The sequence below is a fragment of the Nerophis lumbriciformis genome, linkage group LG20 (genome assembly GCF_033978685.3).
Source record: "Nerophis lumbriciformis linkage group LG20, RoL_Nlum_v2.1, whole genome shotgun sequence".
NCBI classification, from domain to species: Eukaryota; Metazoa; Chordata; class Actinopteri; order Syngnathiformes; family Syngnathidae; genus Nerophis; species Nerophis lumbriciformis.
The window spans coordinates 6,727,947-6,742,147 of NC_084567.2; the positions used below are offsets into that span (position 1 = coordinate 6,727,947).

Below are 14,201 nucleotides of genomic sequence, written 5' to 3' on the forward strand. Positions count from 1 at the left end.
AGCAACATTTGTTTGGGACAATAATGTGTCCGGTACACCTCGTTCATCGCCGAAACACTCACCCACCCTGTCCTGAACTAAAACAATGTTGAGACGGCCACTTGAAACAGCGACTAAACTACGAAGCTAAAGCTAGCAAGAACAATCCATACACCACAAAAAACGTACTGTGGTGTTGTGAACGGCATCACGATGTAAGATCAATGTACAAACAGAAAAGCAGTCGCAACATGAGAAGCTTTCTTTATTTTACAGCCTCAAGTTTTCTCAAAACTCACACTTTTCGCCTTGATTGATTGATTGGTTGATTGATTTTAGAAAATGTTATTTATGACACAAAAAGCAAACAATCTATTGTGGTAAAATAAGTGTAAGAGGTAAGAAACGGAATTCAGAAAAATTTAAACCGAAAACCTGAATTCGATTTGTTTTTCATATTGCTATAGTCATTTTAATTTATTGTTACTCTGATTGTAATTTTACGTGTTATTTATTTGTTACTTGTGGATATCTGATTGTTCTTTTAGATTATATTTAAAATTGAATTTTAGTGGGGCTGTTTTTACGTTTTCAAATTAATAAATAATGGTGTTATTTATCGTGATTCCAAAATGACTCAAAAGACTAGTTATTAGTATGTTTTACCATAATTGTCCAGCCCTAGACGAGGTATTGGCAAGGACTTCATGATAAACTATGTATCACGGTACTTGAGTCACGATACAATAGTCTATTGTAATATTGTGACATGGAGTTTTACTGTGATTTTTATAGAGTCTTTGAAAAATGTAAAAAAAAAACTACTTAAAGTAAATGTATATAAATACACTAGATGACAGTAATATTTTTTGGGACAAACTGTGTCAAAAAAAAAAAGTAAATAAAATGATCATTGCAATTGTACAGAAAGTAGATCAATTTTCTTGCATTTAATATCTAAAAAACTCCTCTACTTCTTAACTACAGACTTCTTTGAGATAGATATTATCTTTTTTAGTTTTGTGATGTATTTCAATATTGACTTTTCCCCCACTGTTAGTTTGTAGTATCCTAATGTATTCACATGTTTTCTACTTTCTGTGATTCTAGCTGAACTTATCTGAGTCTATGACAAGTCATGTAAACATTGATCCATCATTCTGGCAAGGCACTAAATGAATGGCCATGAAACACTACACACACATACAGTACATAAAAGAAAGTGTGTTTTTGTTGTTTGTGTCTTGCAGACGTCCAGCAGCTGATCGGTAATCCAGAAGAAGTTTCCCCTCAGTTAGGGGGGAGATCCACTTTGAAGCAGGAGACTCCACAACCACCCTGCATTAAAAAGGAAGAGGAGGAACTCTGCATCACTCAGGAGGAAGAGTGTCTTCTAGGATGTGAGGAAGCTGATTACACCAAGTTTCCACTGAGTATTATCTTTGTGAAGACTGAAGATGATGACGAGAAACCACAAGTAGACAACCTCTTAGCTCCACTATCAGATAGTGAGGCTGAAGACGAGGTTGAAGAACCTTTGAGCAGCGATGAAGACTGTGAAGGTGATATGAGGACTCACATTGACAACAAACACTCTGAATGCTCTTCAAAGAAGACAGGTGAAAAATGTCTGAGCTGCTCAGTTTGTGGCAAAAGCTTTTCTCAAAATAGCTCTTTGACTCAACACATGAGAACACACACAGGTGAAAAACCATTTAGTTGTTCAGTTTGTGGCAACAGCTTTTCTCAAAATAGCTCTTTGAAGCGACACATGAGAACACACACAAGGGAAAAAACATTTAATTGTTCAGTTTGTGGCGATAGCTTTACTCAAAAAAGCCATTTGACTCGACACATGAGAACACACACAGGAGAAAAACCATTTAAGTGTTCAGTTTGCGGCAAAAGCTTTTCTCAAAATAGCTCTTTGACTCAACACATGAGAATGCACACAGGAGATAAACCATTTAATTGTTCAGTTTGTGGCGAAAGCTTTTCCCGAAATACCTATTTGACTCAACACATGAGAACACACACAGGTGAACAACCATTTAATTGTTCAGTTTGTGGCAAAAGCTGTTCTGTTAAGAGATATTTGACTGAACACATGAGAACACACACGGGTGAAAAACCATTTAGTTGTTCAGTTTGTGGCAAAAGCTTTTCTTTTAAGGGCAGTTTGATAGAACACATGAGAACGCACACAGATGAAAAACCATATGAGTGTTCAGTTTGTGGCAAAAGCTTTTCTGTTAAGAGAATATTGACTCGACACATGAGAACACACTGGACTAAGACTATTTAATTGTTCAGTTTGTGGTAAAAGCTTTCCTCTAAACAGCTCTTTGTGTCGAGAACACACACTGGAATAAAACCATTTAGTTGTTCAGTGTGCTGTAAAAGTTTCCCACATAATGCAGACGCAGTAAAACACATAAGAACACACAAGGGAAAATAACCAATTAGCTGTTTAGTTTGTGGTATGTTGCTCATATGTGGCGACATCCACCCTACCCAGGACCTCCTCACTGCTTCTTTCACAAATATCTGAGGTATTCATACAAACTTGCATTATATGAAGCATAATCTTATCCACTCATGACCCCATGTCTTCTCTGTATCTGAAACCTTCCTGAACAGTAAGATAGATGATGCTTCAAGTGCTTGGTTACTCCTTCTTCAGTCCAGGGACCTGGGGCCTCATGTGTAGTTTGCGCACGCTCAAAAACCTGCACTACGCCCTTTTTCACTGCAAAGTTGAGATGTATCAAAACTGATGTTGACGCATAAGTGATGCTGGTAACTGTTCTCATAAAAAACTGCCAACATTTACTCCTCAGACTGATTGATGTGCAAATCAGAGACATATGAACAATTAACCACCAACACCCACAACCCAACCCCCACCTCCCTCGACATTCGGGCATAACAGGTTCAATCCGGCCCGCGAGATGAGTTTGTGAAGTGTAAAATTCAGCTGCATTTTGTAATGAAAGAAACTGCTGTTCTAAATGTGTCCACTGGATGTTGTAATAGCAATTCTGTTAGGCAAACAAATAGTTTATACCGGGGTGAGCAAGTATACCGAGCAAGAGGTACACGGTAAAGCGGGTCTGTGACTCCTCCCCCTCCACCCAAAAAGAGGAGTAAAATAAGCAATCAGTAACCCCACTTAAAATGCAGCATGAGACACTGCACACTGATATAGTTCTGTGAAAATGATTGTCTTCTGTGCAAATGTAAAGAAAGTGAACAGTGTGTGATTTACTGCAATACTGTCAGTCTTTGAACTTTTTATTTGTGCTTTGTTGAAATTGTTCACACATTGCACAGCTTTTATTTTTCTATCAATACACATTATGTCTAGAAGACAGGAAGTAACTCAACACTCTTTAATAGTCTCTACCTCAGTTTGTATGGTTTGTTGAGTTCGCACAGGATTAATATGTGGAAATGACAAATGAGGTAGTTGATACATAGAATAGTTTTTATTCATGCTTCATTTTATTTTTTGTTCAATCCCACATGTGTTGTGACTTAATGTTTAATTGCTTTGTAGAAACACTGAGATTAAGTCTAAATTCATTGTGTTCTTCAAGCATACTCGCCAACCTTTAGACTTCCGAACTCGGGAGGTGGGGGGAGGAGTATATTTATAGCTAGAATTCACTGAAATTCAAGTATATATATATATATATATATATATATATATATATATGTGTGTGTATATATATATATATATATATATAAAGGGAATAAGCGGTAGAAAATGGATGGATGTATATATATATATATATATATATATATATATATATATATACACATACATACATACATGTATATATGTATATAAATATATGTAGTACAGTAATGAAAACACAGTTGTTCTACTAACTGTACTGTACTTGCTGCTTACTTAACAAAAAAAATAACACTTACCTTTCACTATTTGAGTCGCCTTTGTTCTGCCATTTGAGTACTGGCGAGCGATCTCTGAATCCGGGAACATATCCTTCACAGATTTGTTCCGCAAATGAAAACGGGATGTTGCTTGCAGCTATCAGCATAGCCATCTTTGTCTCGGCATATGAAATTCTTTTTTCCAATAATTTTGGAACTTGCAAGCGTACTTCTTCTTTTTACTCGTCCTCGCCATGACTGTCTCTTCTTCGTTCTTCTGCTTCGTCTCTGTTATATTTTTGGACATTACTACTTGATGTAGTTTTGAAGCAAGGCATGATGGGAATCCGGATGTTGTGTGTCACTGTTTTAACGTGCCGGCTGGAATAAACACACGCTGAGAAATAGCTCCGTGCCTGCCTACTTTAAGAGTTATAGATAAACCTATGGATAACGCAGACATATATGTGCTGTTGTGCACTGAGCTCCAAAAGCCGTAGATGTTATGTGACTGGGCCGGGTGGAAATCGGGAGAAATTCGGGAGAATGGTTAACCCGGGAGATTTTCATGAGAGGCACTGAAATTCGGGAGTGTCCCGGAAAATTCGTGAGGGTTGTCAAGTATGTCTTCAAGGTGTTTTAGAAAATGCACCATTTTTTTCCCTCAAAATTTTTAACTAATTTTAAGTGTTTTGTCAAGAAGATTATTTGTGATATGTACATTTTCAGAATGTGCTTGTTCTATTTTGGGCCGAAGTAAAGCAAAGAAAACTGAAATTTAAGTTATCATGCCATGATTTTACCCGTCCCGCCCACGTGGAAATAGATTTTCCTCCATGTGGCCCCTGAGCTAAAATGAGTTTGACACCCCTGCTGTAATCTGACTCATGTGAGCAGGTTACTGTATAAACACATTTTGTTATAAGTTATAAAAATGTGTTCAGTTCTCAGAGACACATCAATGTCAGGCTGACAATCGCTCTTCCGCTTTATTTCGAACATGGACACACTTACAGTATAATACATCACACAATTTCATATAATTTCTCTTTACATCAAAAGGAGTAGGAAAAAGCAAAGGTTATTGAATCCTACCCCTTTCCCACTTCAGAGTGTTTACAAATACATATGTTCATTTACTGACTTCTTTTTGTAGCAAATTTACATAAGTTATTATAATGGACAATTAAAGGGGAACATTATCACAATTTCAGAATGGTTAAAACCATTAAAAATCAGTTCCCAGTGGCTTATTTTATTTTTCGAAGTTTTTTTCAAAATTTTACCCATCACGCAATATCCCTAAAAAAAGCTTCAAAGTGCCTGATTTTAATCATCGTTATATACACCCGTCCATTTTCCTGTGACGTCACATAGTGAAGCCAACACAAACAAACATGGCGGAAAGAACTGCAAGCTATAGCGACATTAGCTCGGATTCAGACTCGGATTTCAGCGGCTTAAGCGATTCAACAGATTACGCATGTATTGAAACGGATGGTTGTAGTGTGGAGGCAGGTAGCAAAAATGAAATTGAAGAAAAAACTGAAGCTATTGAGCCATATCGGTTTGAACCGTATGCAAGCGAAACCGACGAAAACGACACGACAGCCAGCGACACGGGAGAAAGCGAGGACGAATTTGGCGATCGCCTTCTAACCAACGATTGGTATGTGTTTGTTTGGCATTAAAGGAAACTAACAACTATGAACTAGGTTTACAGCATATGAAATACATTTGGCAACAACATGCACTTTGAGAGTGCAGACAGCCCAGTTTTCATCAATTAATATATTCTGTAGACATACCCTCATGTCAGCAGGCCAGGGAAGCTAGGGTCGATATTCTTCTCTTGATCATCTTCGGTGGCATAAGGGACGGTGTGAGCCAAGACATCCAGGGGGTTTAGCTCGCTCGTCTGCGGGAACAAACTGCCGCTATTGCTTGCCGTGCTACCGAGGTCCTTTGTCCCTGAATTGCTCACACACTCCGGCAGATTCAATGGGGGTCTGGCGGCAGATTTCTTTGACTTTATCGTTGGAAATGCATCTACTTTGAGTGTCGCAGGATATCCACACATTCTTGCCATCTCTGTCGTAGCATAGCTTTCGTCGGTAAAGTGTGTGGAACAAACGTCCAATTTTTTGCCACTTTGGCATCTTTGGGCCACTGGTGCAACTTGAATCCGTCCCTGTTCGTGTTGTTACACCCTCCGACAACACACCGACGAGGCATGATGTCTCCAAGGTACGGAAAACAGTCCAAAAAAACGGAAAATAACAGAGCTGATTTGACTCGGTGTTTGAGAAAATGGCGGATTGCTTCCCGATGTGACGTCACGTTGTGACGACATCGCTCCGAGAGCGAATACTAGAAAGGCGTTTAATTCGCCAAAATTCACCCATTTAGAGTTCGGAAATCGGTTAAAAAAATATATGGTCTTTTTTCTGCAACATCAAGGTATATATTGACGCTTACATAAGTCTGGTGATAATGTTCCCCTTTAAGTTAGTCATGATAAACATACTGAGATGAAGAATCCCATTTTTAATAAGGTTGAAGGTATTTCTCATAATTATTCTTCTGTGTACTTTCTAAGCACTATTAATTTGAACAACCTCTTAAACTGGATCATATCAGTACATTGTTTAACTTATTTACTTAATCATTCAACATACTGATATGCTAAAGGTTTTAAGTGTTGTATGAGCATACAAATGTTTTAAATTAGTTTTCCCTTTAAGGTTATATTTCTCCTCTTGTTGAGAAGAATTAATGTACATTCTTGGGTAGCAGGTTATAGTTTGCCTTGTACATCATTTTAGCTTTTTGCTATTTTACCAAATCTTCGATCTTCAATATTTTTGACTCAATAAATAACGTGTTTGTGTGTTCTCTATATCCAACATTATGTATTATTCTAAATGATCTTTTTTGTAACACCATTAGTGAATGAAGTACACATTTGTAATTGTTTCCCCATATTTCTGCACAATAACTCAGATATGTAACACTAGTGAGCAGGAGAGAATAAGTGATTTTTGGTCTAGAACATGTTTTGCTTTGTCCATTATTGAAATGTTTCTTGCCACCTTATGTTGTATATTTTTTTATATGAGATGAAATTTTTTTACCCTTTCAATATCTACTCTGTCTATTTGTATTTGTGTATGATGCTCTTTTTCTACTGTTACCAAATAGCATTATTTTAATTTGACTGAAATTCAAAGATTGTCTGTTTTTGTCAAACCATCTTTTTAATCTGTTCGTTTCTTCTGTTATTATTTGTATAATCGTCTGTGTGTTCTCCCCTGAACAGAAAGCAGCTGTGTCGTCTGCAAATAAAACTAACTTGAAGTCCTTTGTAACTTTATAAATGTTGTTTGTATAAAGATTAAACAATCTTGGTCCCAGTATTGATCCCTGGGGTACACCACAATATATATCTATCTCACCGTGTTGATATATGTTCACATACAGCTTTCTATTGGTTATATAGCTTCCTACCCAGTTCAAGACCAACCCTCCGATGCCATATCGTTCTAATTTTTTATTTGAAATATCATGATTAATTGTGTCAAATGCTTTTGTTAAGTCCATGAATACTGCTTTCTCCAAACACGAGAACAAAGCAGCTTCTACTGACTTGTGATTGGTCAGACCGTGCCCATCTTAATCACATGGCTAATTTCAATATAATAAATTGTGATGTAACACAATTGAATATCTTATATGCTCAGACAGTAATGTGTTTATATAAGTTTAGATTAGGTTATGCTGTTTGTAATGGGGAAATATGTTAATGTGTCTTGTTTTCATATTTTCATTTAAGATAGTTGCCATTTAGCATGATAGCTGTTAACTGGTGATTAGTGATGTTAAGTGCCTAAGATGGTAGTTATTGATTAGCAGTGTGATGAGGGCTTTCTGCTGGTGAGTGATTAGCACTACAGTTAGAGCCACCTATCGCTAGGTAGAAATGAGCAGTTTCACCAACATTTTTATGTGAAACCATATTACTAACTGTCTGGTGTTTTACAGGATTCATGGAAGTTTATTGTCATACCAGCACACGATACACATGAGATGGCACACAATTTAGTAGCACGTGAACAATAGGATTGGTCCTGGTGGAGATCTACACTCTTAGTGCTTTTCTTCTTTATTCAGAGTAATCATTTGACTTTCTAAAGGTTTTTAACTCAAACAACTAAGTAGGTTGAAAAATATTTCTGTGTTTCTTGTAGTATTTAAAATATATGATTTTTTTCTTTGATGTTTGCCCTTTTTCTGGTTGAACAACAGCCATCGAAAAAGTCTGTGCACGTGCTTGTATATATATATTTTTTTTATTTTCAAAGAGTAGTTGTCGAGTATTTGATGTTAGATACTTTTGCAAACCATTGCTTTAAAACAAGATTAAAATGCCTTTATTTTGGAAAAACAACTGCTGTGGAGTAGGAGACGGAAGTTGCTGACTTCCAGCGCATGCGCGAATGTACTTGAAGCCAAGCAAAAAGACGAAGACCGCATGCTATGGTTTTTCCAAGATTCTTCGAATTCACGATCTTAAAGTCATATGATTCACAGCAAATATAGCAACAAATATCTCAATTGGTATTTTCCAAAGCCACGAAACGTGCATTGAGTTTGGAGCGATATCTGAAGTGAAGATTGAAGACGTGATAGAAGATGGACGACTACTGCTATGCTAAGATGGCGACGTCCGCTAAAAGAGAACATGAAAGAGAATCAACTTCCAGCAAATCACCAACGGAGATAAAGACGAAAGATGAAGGTGAGTGAGTTGAAGTTTTGTCATTTAAAAGTTATTTGAGACCTTTGCCGACTTTTCAAGAACGTAAAGAAAGAGCCGCCATGATTGTTAGCTTGAAGAAGGCAGTGGAGTTCACATCAGAGGAGATGAAAGAATGCAAAAGTCAAATTTAGAAACTAAAAGCAAAACAACAACGCTTGTTAGGTAAGGTGAGTATTTAGTCACATTGAACAAAGTCTCTGTACAGTTTGTCGTGTCGTCAAGTAACAGAAAAGAATGGACGTGTTCAAGTCGCGAGCAACGACTCGTTAGCAGCGTGTTTTGAAGACTAGCCTACAGTTGTTTGGTCGATGTCTGAATGTTTTAATCCAAACAGAAGAGTTCCTCCCAGAGGTGTGGACTCGAGTCACATGACTTGGACTCGAGTCAGACTCGAGTCATGAATTTGATGACTTTAGACTCGACTTGACAAAATGTAAAAAGACTTGCAACTCGACTTAGACTTTAACATCAATGACTTGTGACTTCACTTGGACTTGAGCCTTTTGACTTGACATGACTTGACATGACTTGCTACTTTCCCCAAAACCCAAAGATGAAAAAGTTATTCGGGAGCGCTCTGTATTTTTCATTGTGTACTTGTCTATCAGCGTTGCGTGTGTTAGCTGGTGTGCTCTCAGTACAACAGCCAATCAAATTAGATCTACTTTGTTTTCATCACACAGCATTCATCCAATCAAATTGTAGGACAACCAACGAAGAAGACATGTCCAAACCACACGCCAGTGAACAAAAAATGATACCTAAAATAATTTTGTTTGGGTATAAAAATTACGAGGTGGTCAACACAAAACGGTTTGCAGTATGCAACACATGCGGTTCGAAAATTACTGATGGAGAGGCAACAACTTCCAACTTCGTCCGGCATTTGAAGTTGCACAAAGAACGGTAAGTTTTGAATGTAAGATGACGTTTATTGGCTAAGTAACGTGACTTTTATTTGCTGTGTAGTTAAATCAGTGAGGCTGTAAACTCACTGCTAACGTTATTGCAAACACGGGAATCTGTTGCAGTTCACTACCTTATTCATACTTTTTGTTCAGTGATTTTTTTTAAGCAGGGTTACGTTAGTCAACATATCACACGTAACTTTAGACGGCGGTCAGCAGCACCGCGTATTTTAGCCACCTAAAAAAAGACAAAAATAGTAAAATAAAGGTCAGTTAAAATGTATACTATATTATGAATATGTGTACCGTTTTAGCTAGCTTTCTGACATACTGTTGGTTGTTTACCTCAGTGGTCCCCAACCACCGGGCCACGGCCCGGTACTGGTCCGTGGATCGATTGGTATCGGGCCGCACAAGAAATATATATTTTTTCTTTTATTTTTTTAATTAAATCAACATAAAAAACACAAGATACACTTACAAGTAGTGCACCAACCCAAAACAACTCTCTCCCCCCTTTTGTTCTGGGCATTGAACATGAAGACTCTTCCTTCACTGTTCCGAGTGGCCATGAGAGTCTTGGCAGTGCCTGCCTCCAGTGCTCCAGTGGAGCGAGTTTTCAGCCATGGTGGCATCATACTACGCCCCCATCGTGCACAAATGACTGACAGAGTCTTGGCTAATTTGGTCTTTTGCAAATGCAATGCAGCATAGGGCCCTGACATATAAAAAGTACAACTTTTTTGTTATGTTCACGTATATGTCATGTTTTTTCAATGTTAACACTTTTGTACAAATAAGTACATTTGCACTTTATTTTTCAATGTGTTTGTTCTGTAAAGGAATGAGTTAATGTTAAAAATGACTGGTTAATAGTGCTATTATAAAGTGCAATGTCAGCACAATTTTCTTTCCTGCAATTTAAAATGCACTTGTTTTAATAAATAGATACAGCGTTTGAAAAGCATACACAATCTGTGTTAATATATTAGTCTGTGGTTAAAAGGACTTGAAAGGACTCGAAACTCAAAATGCAGGACTTAGGACTTGACTTGAGACTTTCCAGTCTTGACTTTGGACTTGACTCGGGGCTTGCCTGTCTTGACTCGGGACTTGACTCGGACTTGAGGGCAAAGACTTGAGACTTACTTGGGACTTGCAAAACAATGACTTGGTCCCACCTCTGGTTCCTCCTTCCTATTTTTGGCAAATGCCACTAATAAAAAAGTTAGCGAGCATTATTACTAAGCTAAGTTATTCATCGAGTCCATCAACAGCCACTAGTGGTGGGTTGATGAGGCGTCATGAAGCGTTTCGACACATTGCAAAACTGTATTGATACTGTGTCGATACTGTGTCACTCAATACTGACATCTGCTGGACATTAAAAATCCCTACAGGCAACCTATGGACCGACTCAACTGACACTGATTGTATGACCTAGTACAGGGGTCGGCAACCCGCGGCTCCGGAGCCGCATGCGTCTCTTTGATCACTCTGATGCGGCTCAGCAGCTTACTTGCTGAACCCCCCAATTTTCCCGTGAGACTTCCGGATTTCAGTGCCTCTCGCAGAAAACTCCCGGGATTGATATTCACCGATTTTCACCCTTACGGCTATAATAAGGGCGTGCCATGATGGTACAACATTTGGCGCCCCCTACAGTCTGTATTAACAGAGTGCCAGCCCAACACATGTTAAACAATATACATCTTTTGCTTGCACACGTACGTGACAGCAAGGCATACTTGGTCAACAGCCACACAGGTTACACTGACGGTGGTCATATAAAACAACTTTAACACTCTTACTAATAATGCGCCACACTTTGAACCAAAACCAAACAAGAATGACAAACACATTTCGGGAGAACATCTGCACCTTAACACAACATAAACACAACATAACAAACACCCAGAATCCCATGCAGCCCTGACTCTTCCGGGCTACATTATACACCCCTGCTACCACCAAATCCCGCCCCCACCCCAACCCTGCTCCCTCACACATCAACCCCCCCCCCCATGTGGGCGGGGTTTGGTAGCGGGGGGGGGGGGGGGGGGGGGGGGGGGGTATCCCGGAAGAGTTAGGGCTGCATGGGATTCTGGGTATTTGTCCTGTTGTGTTTATGTTGTGTTACAGTGCAGATGTTCTCCCGAAATGTGTGTGTCATTCTTGTTTGGTGTGGGTTCACAGTGTCGCATTATTAGTAAGAGTGTTAAAGTTTTTTTATTTTTATACCACCACCGTCAGTGTGAGCTGTGTGGTTGTTGACTAAGTATGCCTTACTTGAGCAAAGCGGGAGTCCCATACAACGTGTGGCTGATCAGGCACGCTGACTGTAGTGGTTGCTATATGCTGTACCATCACGGCACGCATGACACTGACAAGCGCCATTAAATAAAAACCCGCGTGCTGCACCAGCTTTCAAATTCCACATAAAGGTGTGGGCAGCGTGTCTGAGACCCCTGGTTATCAGAGGTGGGACCAAGTCATTGTTTTGCAAGTCACAAGTAAGTCTCAAGTCTTTGCCCTCAAGTCCGAGTCAAGTCCTAAGTCCTGCATTTTGAGTTTCGAGTCCTTTCAAGTCCTTTTAACCACAGACTAATATATTAACACAGATTGTGTATGCTTTTCAAACGCTGTATTTATTTATTAAAACAATTGCATTTTAAATTGCAGGAAAGAAAATTGTGCTGACATTGCACTTTATAATAGCACTATTAACCAGTCATTTTAAACATTAACTCATTCCTTTACAGAACAAACACATTGAAAAATAAAGTGCAAATGTACTTATTTGTTGGGATGAGAATCAGCACCTCCAAGTCCGAGTCCATGGTTCTCGCCCGGAAAAGGGTGGAGTGTCATCTCCGGGCTGGGGAGGAGATCTTGCCCCAAGTGGAGGAGTTCAAGTACCTCGGAGTCTTGTTCACGAGTGAGGGAAGAGTGGATCGTGAGATCGACAGGCGGATCGGTGCGGCGTCTTCAGTAATGCGGACGCTGGATCGATCCGTTGTGGTGAAGAAGGAGCTGAGCCGGAAGGCAAAGCTCTCAATTTACCGGTCGATCTACGTTCCCATCCTCACCTATGGTCATGAGCTTTGGGTTATGACCGAAAGGACAAGATCACGGGTACAAGCGGCCGAAATGAGTTTCCTCCGCCGGGTGGCGGGGCTCTCCCTTAGAGATAGGGTGAGAAGCTCTGTCATCCGGGGAGAGCTCAAAGTAAAGCCGCTGCTCCTCCACATCGAGAGGAGCCAGATGAGGTGGTTCGGGCATCTGGTCAGGATGCCACCCGAGCGCCTCCCTAGGGAGTTGTTTAGGGCACATCCGACCGGTAGGAGGCCACGAGGAAGACCCAGGACACGTTGGGAAGACTATGTCTCCCGGCTGGCCTGGGAACGCCTCGGGATCCCCCGGGAGGAGCTGGACGAAGTGGCTGGGGAGAGGGAAGTCTGGGCTTCCCTGCTTAGGCTGCTGCCCCCGCGACCCGACCTCGGATAAGCGGAAGAAGATGGATGGATGGATGGATGGGTACTTATTTGTACAAAAGTGTTAACATTGAAAAAACATGACATATACGTGAACATAACAAAAAAGTTGTACTTTTTATATGTCAGGGCCCTATGCTGCATTGCATTTGCAAAAGACCAAATTAGCCAAGAGTCTGTCAGTCATTTGTGCACGATGGGGGCGTAGTATGATGCCACCATGGCTGAAAACTCGCTCCACTGGAGCACGGGAGGCAGGCACTGCCAAGACTCTCATGGCCACTCGGAACAGTGAAGGAAGAGTCTTCATGTTCAATGCCCAGAACAAAAGGGGGGAGAGAGTTGTTTTGGGTTGGTGCACTACTTGTAAGTGTATCTTGTGTTTTTTATGTTGATTTAATTAAAAAAAGAAAAAAATATTTCTTGTGCGGCCCGATACCAATCGATCCACGGACCAGTACCGGGCCGCGGCCCGGTGGTTGGGGACCACTGAGGTAAACAACCAACAGTATGTCAGAAAGCTAGCTAAAACGGTACACATATTCATAATATAGTATACATTTTAACTGACCTTTATTTTACTATTTTTGTCTTTTTTTAGGTGGCTAAAATACACGGTGCTGCTGACCGCCGTCTAACGTTACGTGTGATATATTGACTAACGTAACCCTGCTTAAAAAAATCACTGAACAAAAAGTATGAATAAAATAGTGAACTGCAACAGATTCCCGTGTTTGCAATAACGTTATAACGTTAGCAGTGAGTTTACAGCCTCACTGATTTAACTACACAGCAAATAAAAGTCACGTTACTTAGCCAATAAACGTTATCTTACATTCAAAACTTACCGTTCTTTGTGCAACTTCAAATGCCGGACGAAGTTGGAAGTTGTTGCCTCTCCATCAGTAATTTTCGAACCGCATGTGTTGCATACTGCAAACCGTTTTGTGTTGACCACCTTGTAATTTTTATACCCAAACAAAATTATTTTAGGTATCATTTTTTGTTCACTGGCGTGTGGTTTGGACATGTCTTCTTCGTTGGTTGTCCTGCAATTTGATTGGATGAATGCTGTGTGATGAAAACAAAGTAGATCTAATT

At 39.7% G+C, this 14,201-nt stretch overlaps 2 protein-coding genes across 5 annotated transcripts in view; one reads left to right on the forward strand and one right to left on the reverse strand.

Annotated features, from left to right (window-relative positions):
• The window catches only part of LOC133619281 (uncharacterized), a 260,390-nt gene that overhangs the window by 42,503 nt on the left and 203,686 nt on the right, over positions 1-14,201 (reverse strand). The gene's annotated exons all lie outside the window — the stretch shown is intronic.
• The window catches only part of LOC133619286 (uncharacterized), a 110,672-nt gene that overhangs the window by 23,623 nt on the left and 72,848 nt on the right, over positions 1-14,201 (forward strand). Inside the window, exon 1 of one of the 4 annotated variants that reach the window (XM_072915413.1) lies at positions 1,231-2,018. The exons of the other annotated variants lie outside the window; for them this stretch is intronic. Within the exon in view, the coding sequence (XP_072771514.1) occupies positions 1,547-2,018 (472 nt within the window). The 5' untranslated portion in view covers positions 1,231-1,546. Of the gene's footprint in view, positions 1-1,230; positions 2,019-14,201 lie in introns of those variants that run through there. 4 annotated transcript variants of the gene reach the window in all.